The sequence below is a fragment of the Lygodium microphyllum genome, chromosome 17 (assembly GCF_053477565.2).
Source record: "Lygodium microphyllum isolate KBCC chromosome 17, Lygodium_microphyllum_v1.1.10, whole genome shotgun sequence".
Classification (NCBI taxonomy): domain Eukaryota; kingdom Viridiplantae; phylum Streptophyta; class Polypodiopsida; order Schizaeales; family Lygodiaceae; genus Lygodium; species Lygodium microphyllum.
The window spans coordinates 37,789,981-37,808,563 of record NC_141151.1 but is presented as its reverse complement, the minus strand read 5'-3'; the positions used below and the strand labels follow the sequence as shown (position 1 = coordinate 37,808,563).

The window sequence follows — 18,583 nt, the reverse complement described above, 5'->3', positions numbered from 1 at the left end:
TATGCTTGAATACTCCTGCCATTCCATGTCATGTTATTAAATTGTTGTTTCAATTGAATCTTTCATACATGAGTAACATTATCATAGTTCTTCATAAGAAAGTCCCGTGCATCTTTTGGAATTCGACAACTAGTTATTTGTATGGCCATGGCATTCGAAATGCATAATAAGAACCAATGCATAATCTTACTAGCTCTTTCTGTCCACTGCTTGTGCACTCTCAACTACTCTGCAATTCGATTCCGTTCAGGAAGTTTTGGTTCAATCTCATCTCATGTACATAAATCCCAATAACCTCTACCAATCAAAAAAAAAACATTCTGAACTTCCATAGAGCAAAGTTCTTATTATATGAAGCTTCTCTCCCACAATTTAAGTAATATTGTCAATACTTGTAGCATTTGCCATATTTACAGTTGAAGGTATTCAATGTAGTATATAACCTATAAATGCCTAACTCCCTACAATCCAATGTATTTTCACTGCTTAAAAGTGCTTGTATAACATCAAGCAACTCAAGTACATGTATATGTACCCTACTTATTGTTCAATCAAGTTCAATTGACATGCAGCAAACATTCTCTCTCAAATGAGAATCCCAAAAACTTTCAGTCAGGTAGCAAGTAGATAGATCATTGTTCAAACAAGACAATTTCAATCCAAGAGTTTTATGACAGTGAAAACTCTACAACAACCAGTAATTTTCAGCTCAAGAGAATGTTAAACATTTCCATAGACCATTTGGGTGTAGTAACATTGCATGTAGATCTCATTAACTGCATAGTAGACATGTAGTTGTGCCGCAACTTCAATGGCAGGCAATAGTCTGAATAGACCAATAGCATAAACTCTACAATACTCAAGTTATTCTCAGCTCAAAACACCTCCAAACCATAATAGATGTGCCAATGCATCTAACAGTCAATACATAACCAAAGAAGCATCAATGCTTATACCATCTTCAAGTGGCAATGTCAAATAAGCTTTCCACATGCTGTGTCAACGGCCAACTCTTTGGCATAACCAAGTGGAAATCAATTCAGGACTAAGCATTCAATGCTCATTGCATCCCACAAACCATCTTGCATTCATGTAGCAAGATACAATTATCACTAGGCAACAACCAAGCTCGAATAAGATTCAAGAAGTCAACTGTCAAAAATTTTAGGACAATTTCCAACCTATGAATACCTATTGTTAAGATGCCCTCTTTCAAGATGCCCATATATCCATGGATATGGTCATACCTATTGTTAAGCATCCCATAATGTTTGAGGATGTCAATGCCAAGCATTTGATGGCTAAAACATGCCTAACACTGAAGTCTATACAATTAGAGTACCTCCTTCCAAGATCCTTATAAAGGAAGGTTTCCATGACCGTAGAGCAAACCATTGTGATGAATCCTTGTAATCTAAAGTAGAGGCTAAGGTTGAAGAAAAGCTAAGACCTTGATGAGATACAAACTTGAACTTAAGAACAATTGGAATTTCAAGGAATAGGACTTGGCTAAAGATACCATAGCAACCCAAGATTGACCTTTCTTTCAAGGAGATAGGCTAAGGTCTATATCAAGTTCATTTTAACTTGGATAAGCCATATGGAACCTCATGCTAGAGGGCATAGTACCTAAATCCATTCCTATGCATAAATGGTATGGCCATAAATTGTATTGCCACATTTTCTTAATATATTAGAAAAGGATTGTTTGATCAATTGTGTATTTTAAAGCTCTATAATAACAACACAAGTTGATTTTGGAGATGTACACTAGATCTCCCCCAACAAACATTGATTTTGGAGATGCATACTATATCTCCCTCAAGGTTAGCAAATGAACTCTTCACTAAGAAGTTGATTATTTGCTCCACTAGTCTAACCCCCTATGAGCTTAGGATATGTCTTCTAGAAGGCCACGATGCTGACTAAGGGAGGATTGTTTGTTTTACCTTCAAGTGGAGTCCAGTTTATGGACTAGAAACTAATGGAATAAAGTAAAGATTCTAAACTTATTTTGGAATAAAGATTTATGCTTACTCAAAGATGATTTTTCCACTTGATTTATCTTTATGCTGAAATTACATGAATAAACCTATTTTAATGGATCTAATTAAGAAAGTTATTTGTGTATGTCAAACCTATTTTAATGGATCTAATTAAGAAAGTTATTTGTGTATGTCAAATTAATATACTACATAATTAGAAAATCAAACCACCTTAATTAGTCAAGAGGTTTCCCACAAGAGCATTAGACTAGGAAATTCTCCAAAGAGTTAAACATTTGACTATCTTAAGAGTGTTGTCCTACATCTCAACTTAGTGTCATTTTAGGGTACCAAAGTGTGATTGTATTTCTCATGTTTTTTTGAACTTCTGTGACATCTAAGGAATCAAGTGGGAGTTGACCATTGAAGACCCAACTAAAAATGGGATGGATGAAAAGATGAATAAGACGACACAAGAAAGAGTTCACAAGCCATTGAATGGCAAAATTCTTGAGAAGATTTGGTTTATCAAGAAACCCTATTATGACCACTTACAAGTGTTTGGCTATAAAGCCTATATGCATATTCAAAGGAAAGTGAGACAAGCTTGATCCCAAGTCTAGAAAATGATATGGGGCCTCCAAATATACATGGTACCACTTAGCTAAAATTATAGTACACAACCATGATATAATCTTCCATGAGGAGAAGATGCATAAACAACCTATAAAGACCATCAAGATATACATATGGTATTTCAAGAGGATAAACAACCACCATATGAGCATCATGTACAAGTTGTCCCACATAATGCAAGGCAAAAAAAGACAGGAAATATAAAGTTACGAGTGACACAACCAAGTGGGGTAGCCAAATGCTTAAGTTGAGCAGGTATTGAGATGATGTAGGAGTTTCTAAACCAACACAGAGGTACACTGCATCTCTTAATTATGTCATGGCTACATATTGTGTTCATTGCTGAAAACGGTGAAAGCAATGAACAAGGCAACAATTTGTTGGATAGTAGAACAGCCTCCTTTGGACATGCAGAAGAAGAGGAACTGTTAACTTACTTTCTTTCGACGATGTAACCACAGCATTCTTCATATCCAACATTGCCTCGCACTTAATTTTCTTTCAGCGATACAACCATGCTCTACTGAGACATTGTTCATGTCCAACATTGCCTCACTGAGGACGTACTTTCCAAACTTGCTTCTCAACTTGAATGGTATATAACACCCAAACATCAAAGGTGTACTTGCTAAAAACGTAACTCTGAAGATTATATAGCAACGAGACCAAACACCAACTCACATATGCAGCCCTGCAGCACAAGTGGACCAGCACCCTGAATGGGCTTCAAAGCTAATATCCTGGACTAATGACTGAAATGGAGGGCCACAACCACACCTCCTTCACAACACACACATTTAAAAACTGTTGGGGCTTAAAGAACATATGTAGACCTGTCCACTTATCATCAGCTTCACATAAATTGAAATCCGGTAATGTAAGGCTTTCAATTCAGTTTCAATATACATCATCATATTACAGACTCCCTATTATTGAGAGACACTTTGTAAAGGAAAGTGTACTATGCCAGCAGATCACACCTACACGACAAAATTGCCCCTGCTGTATTTGCACATTTTATCATTGTAGTCTTGAACTGCGATCCTCCTATTCCATAATAAATCAATAATCAAAGCTCATCATAACTATCTTGGCCTGCTATCTCCCCATTTCATAATACATCAATAATCCAATTCAAGCAGTGCACATGCCCATACATGCAGTCATATGCAGGTTGCTAAACAACTGTGGACGGCAAGAGGCACATATGGGTGGGGGGGGTGAAGGCAAAGTGTATACAAAGCACAATCAAAAAATATGTAGCCACATAACCTCTGCTGCTCAAATGTTGAAAAAGAGATTCTGCACGAAGATTGCATACAAGGAATATAGCACCAAAGAATCATCTCAAAATAGCAAGGATAACAAGTACTATTGTTACTATGATTTCAGACGATTGTGCACCTGCAGTAACTGTTTCCTATTTGTAGAGACAGAAACAGTTTTTCCAGACAATCAATTATGAACCTGCAGAACCGCTTCCAAATTTTAGAGGGAAAGAAACAGTTTTTCGAGGAGGAAAAACATGGTGGCACAGAACTGTGCGAATGCAACTTGCAGTTTAAAACATTTACAGTGATTTTACACCCATACTGCTCCAGCCACCATTAACACACCACTTCTTCAGTCAGCATTTTATGGAATCACTTCTAGCTAGCATTTATGAGATGATGAGACTGTCACACGTTTGAAAGTGATTGAGGCGGTAGGGCACGTGTAAGTGCACAATGCTCTAACAGCACAATTGCTGAGTCCAGTAACGAAATGTGTCTCTCCATCAGCAGGTTAAAGTGCACCGTGTGCATCACTCAGCTTGCTTTATCATCGAGAAAAGTGCAGCCCAGTAAAGCTCTACACATCTTGGCTACCGCCAAGTCGTTTGTTTGAAACCAGATCTAAATGGATCAAAACTGCCTTCGGGTTCTTTTCTTTTTAAGGACCCACCTGATGAACCTGCTTGTTGGAAAGAAAGTTGGTTGAGAACAGGCATGTGCCTAGATCCAAGCCCGTCTTCTCGGGCATCTGTATCTACTACATCTGGACCGGCATTCATATCAAGACTTGGCCTAGACCAAGAAGAGCCACTATCTGCTCCAGGGACCTCCGAAATACTCATAGTATATGGTCTCCCATATGATGACATAATTGCTCCCGCGCTTACCAACTGAGAGGGAGCAGTTGGAAAAACAGATGAATTGGTTGAGGAGACATAGGGTGAAGATCCCATGTTGAATGAAGCAGAAGTGAATGGGAAACCAGCAGACCCAAATGGAAATCCAGGATATGAGAAAGCAGCAGGCATGGTTGTGGGATATGAAACAGCTGGAGAAGCAGGAATGCTTGTAGAGTAAGTTGTGGAATATGAAACAGCTGACGAAGACAGCACTGGACCACTTCGATATACATCCCCACCATAGGGATTAAGGCCCTGGCCTACAGAGATGGCAGGTTTAGCACTTGAAGCAGCTACAACAGGATATGTCGGTTCTGCTCTCCCCATAGAAAATGCTGGCATCATTAATGTGGGCAGAGGATTTGCTGCAGAATACCATGAAGCTACACTTGTAACTTCTGAGCTTGACCTGAGCCCAGGAGTAACAAGATTATCAAGAACCTTGATGTTATTGTTGGGAAGAGGCTCTTCCACAACAGGCTCCTCTAGATCAAGTCCATCATTCAGGTCAAAATCTCGTACAACTCGTGTACTTGTGAGTGAGCTACTCTGAACCAGATTATCTGCACCAGAGCTCGACAAAAGACCTATGGCATCTTCACTTTCATCAATCCTATTCAAATCCAATTCAGGCCTTACTGCTACCGGGCTGTTGTTTACAACAGAATCAGAGGGAAGGGCCCCCAAGAAACTTTGGGAGGGCTGGCTTGAAGTACAAACATCTTCCAATACTTTCTCGTCTGCCACATTCAAGTCTATATCTAACACACGCGGACGTTTGGTGACATGTTCATTTCCCTCAGCTGCTGACATTGCTACTGCCATGACAGTATCAGAAGATATCTGTACCGTTCCAGCTGGACGACGGGGTTCAGCAGGTCGAAAAGCACTGGTCGCAGCAGAGAACTTCCAACCAAGCTCACCTTTACTTCTAATCGGACTAGAAGGTGGTATGAAAGCACCCCTGGTTGCTGCCACGACAGCCACACGTGCAGCCAATGGACTTGGTGTTGCAGACTGGCCAGCAGATGCTTCTGAAACACTTACAGTTGGAATAAGTGTGGAAACCTTGCCCTGTGGGGCATTTAGATTGTCAGGAATATGCAGGGGAACTTCATCAGTTACAAAGCCTTCATTCAAATCAAAGACTGGTCTCCCAGTGGCATCACTGTTACCACCCTTTTCCTCGTGAGCCTCCTCAGAAGGGACATGGGCTTCAGCTGACTGCAATGGAGTAGCCATAATCTCTTGGACTCCCAAAACTGAACCTGAAGAACCATCATGACCTTCCCTACATGACTCCTCTTGTTTCTCATCAACATGACAAATACCTGCAGATCCAGTATTTTCTTCGACCACAGCGCTCACATCTTTGTCAAGTTTCGTATCCTTGCTGTCATCAGCTACAGCATTGCTGGATCTCCCTAATTCAGAATTTTTGCCTGTTGCAGCATCTCCCTCTTCTAAAACTCGAGCACTTTCTGCATTATCGTGAGCACTGTTCTCAGGTTTTGTGCCAGCTTTGATATCATGTGCTGCAGAATTGTCATGGTCCTCTACTTGCTGACCGGCTTCCTTTGCAACTGCTTCATTGTCATGGTGCCCTGAAACAGAGTCCCCGGCTTTTGGCCCAGCTTCATTCAATGGCTTCTTCTCCAAAGGCTTTGCACTGCTTGCAACACCATCCTCGACAATCTCATTAGAGTGTTCAGTGAGCAATGAAACTGTAGATCTTTGGCTTTCAGGAATAGAAGAGCTGCCCTTAGTCAGAGTTGTGCTGCCAATATCATGATGTTCTGTTTCACCTCGGACAAACTTTGCCCCATTACATCCATCCTGTCGACTGACAGTCTCAATGCTTCTTGATCCATGTGCAGAAGCATCTTTCTCAGGAAAAGGATCTTGAGAGACTTGTAAAGTGTCCTCTACAGTACCATCTCTAACCCTTGCATCCAAGGATTGTTCAGTCACAGAACAATTAGGCCACTCTTTACTAACATCCTGCACATGATTACTTGAGCCATGTGAAGGTGTTGACACCAAAGATACTCGTTCAGCTGCAGCAACTGGCTCCAAGGCACCTTGGTCTGACACACCTTTAGAATACACCTTTGGCAAACCATCTTTCTTTTTCTTCTCACCTGCATGTTCACCAAGGTTAAGAATAACACATTTCAATTCACTGTGATGAAACATTCCAAGCACAAACAACAAACCATATGCAAAACCATGTAAGTTTACCATCCTTGTTATCTTCGCTTTTAATATCTGCTTCATTTGAGGTCCTTCCCTGATTTAGAATATCTGAACTAGGGGGTAGCTCTCCTGCAGTTATGGCAGTCACACTCTTCTCGTTTTCAGAGCTTTCGAATGTGGCAATGCTTGCAAGCAAGTCTATGCCACCCTCACTTGTTTCAGATGTATGCCCTTCTAAGCCCCTTCTAAGTATGCTAGCTCCAGGGGCCCTTTTTTCAAGCCCTTCATCACCCGCAGTTTGTTTTGCTTCCTTGGACCTGTGCTCTAGATCTGAGAGTTTGCAGTCAATATCTTCAGCTGAGGCAATGCATGACCTTTCTTTCTCTTCTTTCAGATCACTGCCAGACTTCTCAATACCACCAACAGTGTTAACACTTTTGTTATCTCCATTAGGATCAGGTGACCTAACAGCTGGAGTCCTGCTTCTTACATCAACAGAATCATATCGCTCACCTGGTGAAGAGACCCTACTTACAGGAGCTCCACCATCAACCAATGACCCTCCACTAACACTGCGAGCTGGACTGCGCCCAGGATTTGGTAATCTTACAATTATCCGTTGATTATTTGGATTCTCTGCACGTGCACTCTCAGCTCCACCCTTCTCCAATAAAGCTGAGCTTCCAATCTTTTCATTTCCTGCTGTTCTGTGCTTCCCACCAGTTGGCTCCTTATAAACCCCTGCAGTACTGCTACTTGATAAGTGAGCTTTACCAGAGCTGGTGTGGCTACGGAGAGTTTTAGTGCCAGTTGACACTGCAGATGATGTCTTCACTTCGTCCTTCCATGATCCAGCCCCCTTCCCTGACCCACTACACCATGATTGACTGTTGTTTTGAGACTGACTAGAGCTACAGCTTTTTTCCTCCTTCACCATCACTGCTACGTCGCTTGTACCACTAGCATGAGCCTTCAGAGAGCTGTCTTTCATCACAACATGTGGCACATGCTCTCTGCTGCCAGGACTAGAGCCATTTGTAGAGACCTTTGAGGCTGTCGTGCTTTTGCTATTTCCTCTCTCAGTTGGAGATCGCCCTTTCGTACCATGTGTTTCAGAGGGAGGCTGTTTGCACGACCAAGTTGTTGCTGGATTTGGTCCTGGTTTTTGTTCATCTGATGACTTCATTTCTGCATCTACTCTTTTTTTCCACGTTTCCACGAGTTTCCTGGCTTTCTTCTGGATTTCCAGATTCCTGTGACTCCGCAGATTGTTAACTGATTTTCCTACTATGCAGGTTTTTAATACATCTAAGTCAACAGGCAATTTATCTAATGCTCTAAGCAGAGTTAATAAAAACTCCTCAGAACCTTTATCACTTTCCTTGGGGCTTCCACTGTCACCTACCTTTCCTTTATGGATTTCTTGAAGCCAGTCATCCAGGATAGGTATGCCTCCAAGCTGAACAAATCGGGTCAGGCAATCCTCCTTGTCTGTTGCTGCTATAACATTGGCAAATAAGGTCCGACGTGGCACTGCCTCGGCAGACTTCTTTATCACATCATTCTGCTCTTGAAGCATCATCTGCACAAGGTGCTCAACAGACACTGCATTAGCCAAGCCCCCATCCTTATCAGTGATACTTGCTAGTTCATCAGCCTTCATACTGCAATCTCGCTTTGAGTAGCCAGAATCTGGGTCCTCAGACTTCATAGCTCGTTCTCGCTTATTCGGTTCCATATTCTGATCTGTTCTCTCTCTCTTCTTGCCTTTTGATTGACCACTCAGTGGACCTGCATTCACACCCTCCACCTTAGACTGCTGTGACATTTTTTGTGAGGACACAGATTGAACAGCTGCCTGCATCTCACGCTTTGTCCTGTCTAGTAGTTCATCCACTTCTGCCTGACGGTCCTGCACACTTGTAGAAAACACAATAAGCAATACTGCACGAAGGTTATAGAGTCTTTGACACAAGAATGAATGAAATACGATGCCTTATTAAAAGCTCAAGCCAATGTTACAAGACGATTTAACATTTGTCTTAACAGTGTGTTAAACATTAGTGGTGTTCACTCTTTTTAGCTTGGGTCATGTCCTTCAAATGGTGCATGCTGAGAGTAGGGTTTCACAAGTGCATCATAACTAAATGAGCAAAGATTACCCATTCCTAGTTAGAAACGCTTCATGGATCTGTGGGATGTGTCCTTGTCAATATAACTCATGGTTTGAATTGCTTGGATGCTGACGCAATGCATTTTGTCCGGAACAATGGAGATAGCGACTTATGAAAATCAAGTCTTTTCTCCCAAGATAAGAAAATTCTATTAAAACACCTTGGGAGAGAATTCCCCTGAGGTGAAATACTTGTGATCGAGTTTCAACAGTGAGAAGCAAATAACTTGAGGAAGATTCACCAAATCCCAAAATCTCCTACACCAGTCATGTTTGAACTCATATGCTAATGTCGCTTAAACCTTTGGGAGGCTACATGCATCCCATAGACACTTGCTCAATCAATGACCCCAATCTATGACCAAGGAGATCTTATGACAAATTCGTTGAAACACTTTCTATGTGACCCAAATGACCAGAAGACTAGAAGAGATTGATCTATTCAAAGAGGCTCCAACCACAGTCTCACAAGAAAAGAAAGACCCAAAAACTCCACCATACATAGGATGCCTTCAATTATAGCCCCATAAACACAACTTGGGTTTGTGTTCACAAAATACATGTGTGGTTTAGTCTCAAGCCAATTCATCTACAATACATTTCAACTGAGAATCTCAATCTTTAAAACTGAACTACTAGTTAATCTAAACTTCTGGGTATTTGCTATTGCAGTCATGTCAGATGCATAACAATCGTTTTCACAAAGGTTTGCCTCATTCAAGTTACACATCTTCCGGCCCATAGTTACCAAGGGTTTCTGAAATGAGAGGTACGAAACAAATTTCATGGGTTTCATACAGGTTTCGTAAACAGGTTTCACTAGAGATATTAAAAAATATGAAAGCATTTTATACATACAAAGTATGACTCATGCAACATACAAAACACAAATTGACATTATTCATTATCCTATACAATGCAAATGAGCATTCAACATAGCATCGATATTTGCATGCATCATGGTCCACTATCCATTCCCAAAATCAACTTTAGCTATAAAAGGAGTCATCAATATATGCAATCATCAAGGATACCAACTCAAAGTAAAACTCCGGCAATCAATGCCAATATCCATGTGAACGTGGTAAGTAAATCCACGATAAACGATGATTATAAAAGTCCCAAGACATTTAGAGTGTGGCATTTGTTAAAAGTTTAAAATAGGTGTTTTGTATGTTTATCAAATGCCTAGGTATGAAACGAGTTTCTTAGCAACTATGTTCAGGCCACATGGTCATGTGATTGTTAAGAGGCACAGGCTGGAGAGCACCAACATATTTTGAATTGATAAGGTTTTGACTTCTTTATTTCATCAATTTACTAGTAAAGTTCTTTCCAACTTTACCACATAGCTGCTTTGAATGCAAAATGCGAGGTGTATATACAATGGTCTACTTAAATACGCAATTTCCAGCGGGACACTGCTTTTGGAATTTACACAGTAGACATGTATAAATTGAGGATCTTTATCGGAACACAAGCACTGGTAAGTTTATCGCTACCATGTCAATTCTCAATCAATGTCCCACCAAAAATTGCAAATTACATAAACCCTTGTGGATTACACCTAGCATTTTTCATACAAAGCAACTATGCCTCTGAAATCCAAATGAAGTTTACCAGTTGATGGGACCCTTAAAATCTCCAACCAAGCAGAGAAAGCAAAATCATGCCCCTGACTGAAGCAGCCAAATGACCATGTGCTCTAAATGCCTATAAATTTATCAGAGGCAAACTTCTACTTGTGAAAACAATGGCTATGCACTTAGCATTACCTCAATAGCAAACCGCATGGAAGTTTACACCAATTAATAATGCAAAACCACCAGCAATAGCTAGGCTATAATTGAGTAAAGCAGCATATCAATGTTATCATAGACAGCATAAATGACATGAAAAAAGAACGCTTCATACAAACAGCCTTGACTACATAGACCACAGGCTTGAGTCGTTTAAATTAACCATAAAAGCTTTGAAGGACTCGAGCTAGGTTAACAGCTTCAATGATTTGCAGGCACCTTGCACCCAGTCTATCAAATGATTTGAGGAGAGCAGTCATTCTAACACCAAAAAGACTTAAAACCTACATGCGAAATCTAGCAGCAGATTGTAGTCTCTTCAGAAAGAGAGTGCAGTTCTTTTTCACTAGCTATTGTGAAGACTGATGTTATTTTCCTTTTCCTCTAGGCTGCAGCTTCCAACTGCTCTGCATCATCCTTTACTTCCTATGTAACAGCTACATGAAAACAGGTCATATTCACTTTGACTTATTTGTCTTAAAACCTGATTAAAGACAAGATTTTCTACACTTTCTTAACTGGTTCAAACAAAATCAGTCTCAACCACCTTTCCTAATGCAAACACATCAATCACAAGCACTATGACAGGTATGCAACCTAAGGACTGGGACTTGATAAGAAACAGAAGAGTAAAAACATTTTATTAGCACTTTAGATCACATCAGCTATAAAGGATACACCTTGTTATCTTTAATACATGGACTTCTTACCGTAGTTCACACCATATAAAGGAGAAAAACACCAAAATATATTTTATAGAAGCAATACGAAGAAACTCACATCTGTATAGTCTTGATCTGTGAGCCAATATAAACATTTGTTTGTTGTATCATACACTCGCCTACAAACAAACGATGAGACTCCAAATGGTAACTCAGCACCTTCCTGTAAGAATGCAACCTTGCATGGGTGCAACAGTGACGCTGCAGATATTTCATCCTTGTGGAATGAATAAAAGATCTCGTTTGGTGCTACCCCCAAGGGAGCCCCTTTTCCTACTTTGATGTCACCAGGCCGATAAAGCCAATTTACGATGAGCTTAAGGTCACTTTCTCTCTCTCCAATAACTTTGCGGATTATTCCAATAAACGGGGGAGCATTTCCAGCTTGAAAAAGTGCACAATCCCCAACACCTACTTTGCGGCCAGCCTGTTTGTTGGCAACAAGAAACAGTTGGTACCATTACTTGGAAGAAAAAATACACTTGTTGAACAGAAATTCCTTAACACTCTTCAGACATGCAGACTATCACATCAGCACGCATAAGAAGGATTCAGGTATTATAGTAAAAGGACCAAACTCATAGGTATGCTTGTAAAGACAAAAGAGAGCCCAAAAATCAAGATAACATCTCCCTTTTATTATCACTAGAGGTATCTGGAAACCTGTACTTTCAAGGGGGCACAGTGCTACACGTGAATTCGGATAAAATTGTGCCTAAATGCTCTACTATAGTATTCAGATCAGAAACCAGGGTAACCACTCCCACTTATATAGAGGTATATGAAATGTGTAGCATCAGGGGGCATCTGGCAGCACTAAAAGTTGAACTGGAGTAAATTCAAAACCATCTAAATTCTGTACTGCAGTTCCCAGACCTTCAGCAACTGCAGCCAGTATGCTCTCAACTGTAAGGCCGCAAAGACCAGCTAAAAGCTGTAATCACCAAAACTAATATACATAAGCTTGTACACCTACAACAGAAAGGTCGGAGAAAAATACACCTAAAGTCACAGGACACAGCTTGGACACCATACCAGAAGGCTTTTAGTTTCTAAGAGCAACTGGTACAGTGCCAGTAAAACACCATTGATGATTGGAATTCACAGCACCTAAGACTACCCCATGTAGAAATTATAAATCTGCCTAGCCCTTCATGATGACTCCTTCCAAGTCCTAAAAGCTTGCCAATCAAACATAGCATGAACACTCCAATACATCATTAAAGTAAGACAATGACTGAATATAAATCAGTGCAAATAATATACGTATCTCCTACCCTATTAGTGACCAGAACCCACCAACATGATAGCTCGCAAGCTAGAACTTTGAATAATGCTCTGTGGGAAACCACCAAAGATATACAAGATTTGAAGAGCAAGTGAAAAGAGCAAGCAATGTAAAGACTATCTACAGCTTCTGTTGGATGCTAGTGCATAGGATGTTAGAACTCAGCAGCTAACGAGCTAATGTCATCATGAAACTGTTCAACTTCGCTCTTTTCCTAGAGACTGGGAAGCCATATGCTATGATGATGTTCTCAGCTAGCTCAGTGTCAGGATTGGCATTAACTACTAAAAACTTGATAAGCATTGCCTTAAAGCCTATAGCTGGCTTCTCTGAGTTGATTTAGATTGATTCGCTGTCAAGGGACTAGTTTTCCTGTGACCTCACTCGGCATGATACAAGCTCATAAGCAAGAAAAAGTGGATATAAAATAGCTGGAACAGGTCAGAGAGAATGGAGGAACATAACCGCATCCCTCCAAAATTCACTATTTCATAGGTGAAGTTTCAAAAGTTCAGAGTGAAGCAGGTGGCTAAGTTTCTCAAATGCTGTGACGCCTGTAAAATATTCATTCCCCGAATCTAAGCACCAGCATACACGTGGCTGTAAGTGCCAAGTGAATCAATTGTTTGTAGAGGTAGATGGCCCAAAGTTAGACCTGAAATGCTGAAGCAAATAAGTGCTGTAGGAATTTTGAACAATTATCAGAGGCGAAACATCCTTTGACACTTCTGCTACACGTCTTCGAAAGTTATCTTATTGCCAATGAACTGTTTACTCTCTAGCCTGGTACACTATGAGGCTGTTCATAAGGAGTGCTTCTACAGATAGTTTAAAGTACAAGTATCGAAATGGCAGATTTGCAATTTTGATACTCACAATACAGAATCTGGCATCCAGTCATACCAGATCAGTACCCAGCAGCTCATGAAGAGCACTTGCACAGATATGATGATCATGAATACTTTTTAACAAAAAGCAATCCTGGCAAACATGGCCTGTAAATTTAACCATAACCCTGTGCTACTACAACTTGCCTGTTAAATTTGTGAATCCACAACTCTACAGGATAGTCTCTCCCTCTTTCAAATAATGTAAGGTTCTGATTCAAGATCAAGATCAGGCAACATATATGTATTGCAAAGAAATGGGAATATCTGGGAAAGTAATATATACTGCTAATCACCCCCCATGTATAAATGACAATGCAGATAAGGACACAATCCAGAAGGAGCTTCAAAACATCTAAATTTCAGGGAAGTACAGACAGCCCATCCCAGTTTTGAAGCATGCCATATGATAAGTTGCAACGCTGAAGAAAGAGTAACATGGTCTGAAAGTGCAAAAGACCATAAACAATGCACAAGCTATTCAAAATGTTAAATCAGGAGAATAACCAACACACTCTTCAGCTTTTGATATTCAGACGAACTCTACTGATTTCGGCTTGAGATCATCACACAGACCAGTCATATCCATGAAACAGTAAGTTCATGAGATAGTAACATATGCACATGCAAATACAGACCATCAAAGTCTGATGGCACTTTACAATTCACCACTGCACATTACAACCTTTTCAAATGTGGGAATAGACAAAAGTACAGTAGAAGTGCCACTTGGGTATAAGACCGCCACCTTACAGAAGGTCTTCACAGAAGCACAGTCAGCATCTGTGGCAAGAACGGGGCGCTGCCTAGAAGGCCCAGGCCACATGTGCTGCCTATCCTCTTGATGTTGCCCATGCATATCATTCCCTGAAAACCAAATCAGTGTGTATATGCAACATCTCGATAACAGCTGTTGTCAATTGTCAAGATCCCTTCCTGCTTCTTCACATCACAGACCCTGCAAAGGTTGGATCTGCTACAATAAACCTGCCCGTGATAGACACTCCAAGAACACGCAGTCTGGGGTGCTATTTGGCTCTACTCTTCGGTCGAAACACAGAAATCGACATGCTAACAGAAAGCCTCAAAGATGGATGGCTGGGGGGGTCTACTCTGTAGCCAGATTTGTACACACAAAAACAGATTTTGGCACCTGAGATGAAGAGAACAGGGGAATCGAAAGCACCCAGATGCAGACAGTGGCTGCCTGTCTAACAAGAGCACCGTCCTGAAAAGATGGTAGTAGATTCGCTGGTTTTTCCGCTGTAAACCAGAGCGCCCAAATCAGAAAATTTGAACCCTTGCCAGATTTTCAAACGTCAGTCGAGGAACCATCCAGCGATGCCTGCCCTGCTTCCCGAGTTCTTAAATTCAAGGCAAAGTCCTGCAAAATAGACGGTCTTTGGGCTACGGTGGGTGGCTTGCCCAGAGCTGAGACAAGGCCCAATTCAGGGCTGTGGGGGAGAACACAGAAGCCTGTGGAATTAGGGCAAAAGGAACTGCTCTGTAGATTTAGGGCAAGGAGAACTGCCCTGTAGATTTAGGGCAAAGGCGACCTGCTCTGCGTAATGGCGAGGAAAAAAGAGTAAGGGTAAGAAACAGGGGAGGTTAGAGGAGGGGAGGCGAGAAGGGGCGCGGGCGGGTAGGTACTATCCTTTCCTTTTTACCCTCTCTTTTGCCGAACGACAGGGAGCCGAAGAAGAAGAAACGCAGAGACGGACGCAGGCATAGACAGAGACAGACAGACACGGAGGGTCAGAGAGAGAGAGAGAGAGAGAGAGAGAGAGAGAGAGAGAGGTTGGGTGTGGTGTGATGATGGGCTTTGCTTTCAGGATGTGTCCTAAACGCGTACTTACTCCTGCTCTGACGCTTAGGTCCGTCACGCCAATCCCAAGCAACAGCCCTCCATGTGTCACACCGCTTTGATGAGATGCTGAATCATGACCCTGATGATTTGAAAGAGAAGAAGCCGCCTTCCTTTCTGCCTTCTTCCTTTCTAAGTCAACAAACCCCAATTCCCCTCCTCTTAAATGATCCCCATTAGGGGCCATTACCCTTGCCTTTGATTATCCCTTCCTTCTTTCCTCATTCCCCTTCTTCCTTCCCCCCCTTCACACTCTGAGTCATTACATTCTTTGAAATCTCCTCTCCCCTTGCCATAGATGGTTTAACCAATCAATCCATTGAATGAGCACTCGAAGAGCATATTGTCCACCTCCCTCTCGACTTGATGGCTAGGGATCACCAATTGATTTCTCAATCAATTTGTTTAAATATTACTTTGCTAAGTTATAAAGCTTTCAAGATCACTTAACTATTCATATGTATGTCTCTCTCATTTTCAACAAGTACTGCACCTCCTACATTCTTATCTGTAGGCATAATTTGTTTGCAACAATTTCTACATTCCTACATCATCTCTAGCTACATCCCATCGATGTATCACAAGTGGCACAAATCCTTTCTAGGGATTGTTCTATTTATTCGTCTCATCTGCCTATTGTTTTTGCATGTAGCACTCGTTGCATCACCTACATCTCATTATTTGATTGTGTTGTCAATCCACTATTGTTACTTCACCTAATACATCTCGCCATTCACATAACCACCTTCCACCTCCTCATCTTCTCAAAGAGTAGTTGACCACATAACCAAACGTAATATGTGTATGTGGAATTATGCATGGATGTATGTGTGTGCATGTGTTGTATGTTATTATAAATCCACGCACATTGTTTTTGTAATGTAAAAATGCTAACAATAAACTTCATCATGGCAAAACTTGTAACACAATATGCACAAGAAGCATATGCGGTGATCATTTTGTGACTAGGATAGCCTCTACAAGGTGGTTGGTCGATGGAGGTACGCTATAGAAGTGATCCAAACCATGCATAGACTAGGTTCTAAGATGATTGAATGGTCAATGCTACCAATGTGTTGCTCCTAAAGTGAAGTGGGCTGTAAGTATAGTGAGCATGGATCTATATGAGTCTACGGCTAAATGGAGAGCTCAACCTTTGTTTTCTTACACTATTATCCAAGGAGGCTATTAAAACATGCATAGGCATCAAGAGTTGAAATCGACAACTAGTGGACTACTTGTTGTTAGCCATCATTAGAGCTTTTCTTGCTACGAATTTCATCAAATTCACATGGGTAATAGTCATGCCAAATTCATCAATCATCCACATTAACCCAAACCAATGAGCCTTGGATAGCACAAAAATATTTGGTGAATTTCATGTTAACATGTTACCGTAAGCTAATGTTGTTTGTTACGCTACTAGTTATGAGCATGAGGTATATTGCTTTGGAATGTCAAAACAAATCTAATAGGCAATCAATAAGTTACTTGGATAACCATCATCATTCAAAAGTTTTCAAACGCCATAAACTTACATGCATTTTGGTTTCTTCATATCCAAATTGGTTCAACCCATATTCAACACTATTGATTGTAAAAAATATTAGTTTAGCTTCATTGAGGAGTTCCATTACAAAAAGTAGTGTTACTTTTTTCACCAATGAAACAAGCATGCTTGCTTTTACATTCAAGATTTCAACCTTCTTGTTAATCATTTATATTCCATGTAAGTTTTGCCATCCTATGTCATTGTTGGTATGAGAGTTGAAGTTCAAGGTTGTGTATGACTAATATTTTATTTTTAATGTGATAAGCAACATGCATGTGATAAGGGACATGTGGGAGATACATCGAAGTGTGATTTTTAGTTATATGTTTTACTCAAAATCAATATTGGGGTAGACATGACTCATGAGTATGGCATCCACATTTGGAGTGGTAAGGGGCTAGCTAAGGGGTAGATAAGGAGCCAAATCTTCCTTTACATGATAGGTATCTAGGTTTGGATCCAATATTATTGCATTGAGCAAGATCCAATTTGCCATTCTAGGGTTTGCTCTAGCTAAATTAATCTTATGTTGCTATTGAGATGCTAGTTTTTTAGATATCAAACATCCATAGTGTAAACTCCAATCTCAACACAACTCGCTAAAGAATCCACAAGGATCTACTAGTTCTTTTAGAAGTTCGAAATCAATATTAGTGCTTTCATGTCCTTTACACTCTACTTGAGTGAAAACCTTGAAACTGTCTCTATTTAGTAAAAAGGAAAAAGATGTTGTAACAAACAAGGATGATATTAACACCTTTCTTTTAAAGTGAAAGGATTCGCATTGATTAAAGGGCACACCACCCAAAGTTCAAGTAGTGATGCTAGTTGGAACTCAAAGCTTATAAGTGGTGGATGAGTTAACAAAGTTTTAGATTGGTATCTTAGACATGGAATGGCTTTGAGCACATGGTTGTTCAAGGGATCCCCACACATATTTGAGTAAGAGAGAGCATGGACTACATGGGATCTGTGCAAGCAATGTGATTATTGATTTGTTGGGTATATTGCATTATATAAAGAAGGCACTCTAAAGCGTAAGGGAATTTAGAAGGTTTGAGGGGGGTTGCATGATGAGTATCAAATTGAGTCACAACGAAATTCAACTCAAACCCTAAATGAAGCCATCACATTTGTCTTACTTATGCTAATATAATTACCTTATGATGATATAATTGACAAGTTAATACCACCAAGATAGGCTTTTATGCACCCACAAATGTTGGCCCCTAGTGAGTAGACTAATAAATTTGTTTTGGACGAGGCAGTACTTGAAAAGAGAATAGCCATTGATGAGTCAAGACAATT

The 18,583-nt window shown here is 40.5% G+C and overlaps 1 protein-coding gene across 1 annotated transcript; it reads right to left on the bottom strand.

The window, feature by feature from the left end:
- Positions 1-3,472: 3,472 nt before the first annotated feature.
- Positions 3,473-15,827, bottom strand: LOC148021788 (uncharacterized). Its single transcript, XM_087697303.1, has 4 exons — positions 14,608-15,827; positions 11,743-12,111; positions 7,036-8,902; positions 3,473-6,935 (listed from the first exon to the last, which is right to left on the bottom strand). The coding sequence occupies exons 1-4, from the start codon at positions 14,716-14,718 to the stop codon at positions 4,486-4,488; spliced, it is 4,797 nt and encodes a 1,598-aa protein (XP_087553429.1). The 5' UTR covers positions 14,719-15,827; the 3' UTR covers positions 3,473-4,485.
- Between the last annotated feature and the right edge of the window lie 2,756 nt (positions 15,828-18,583).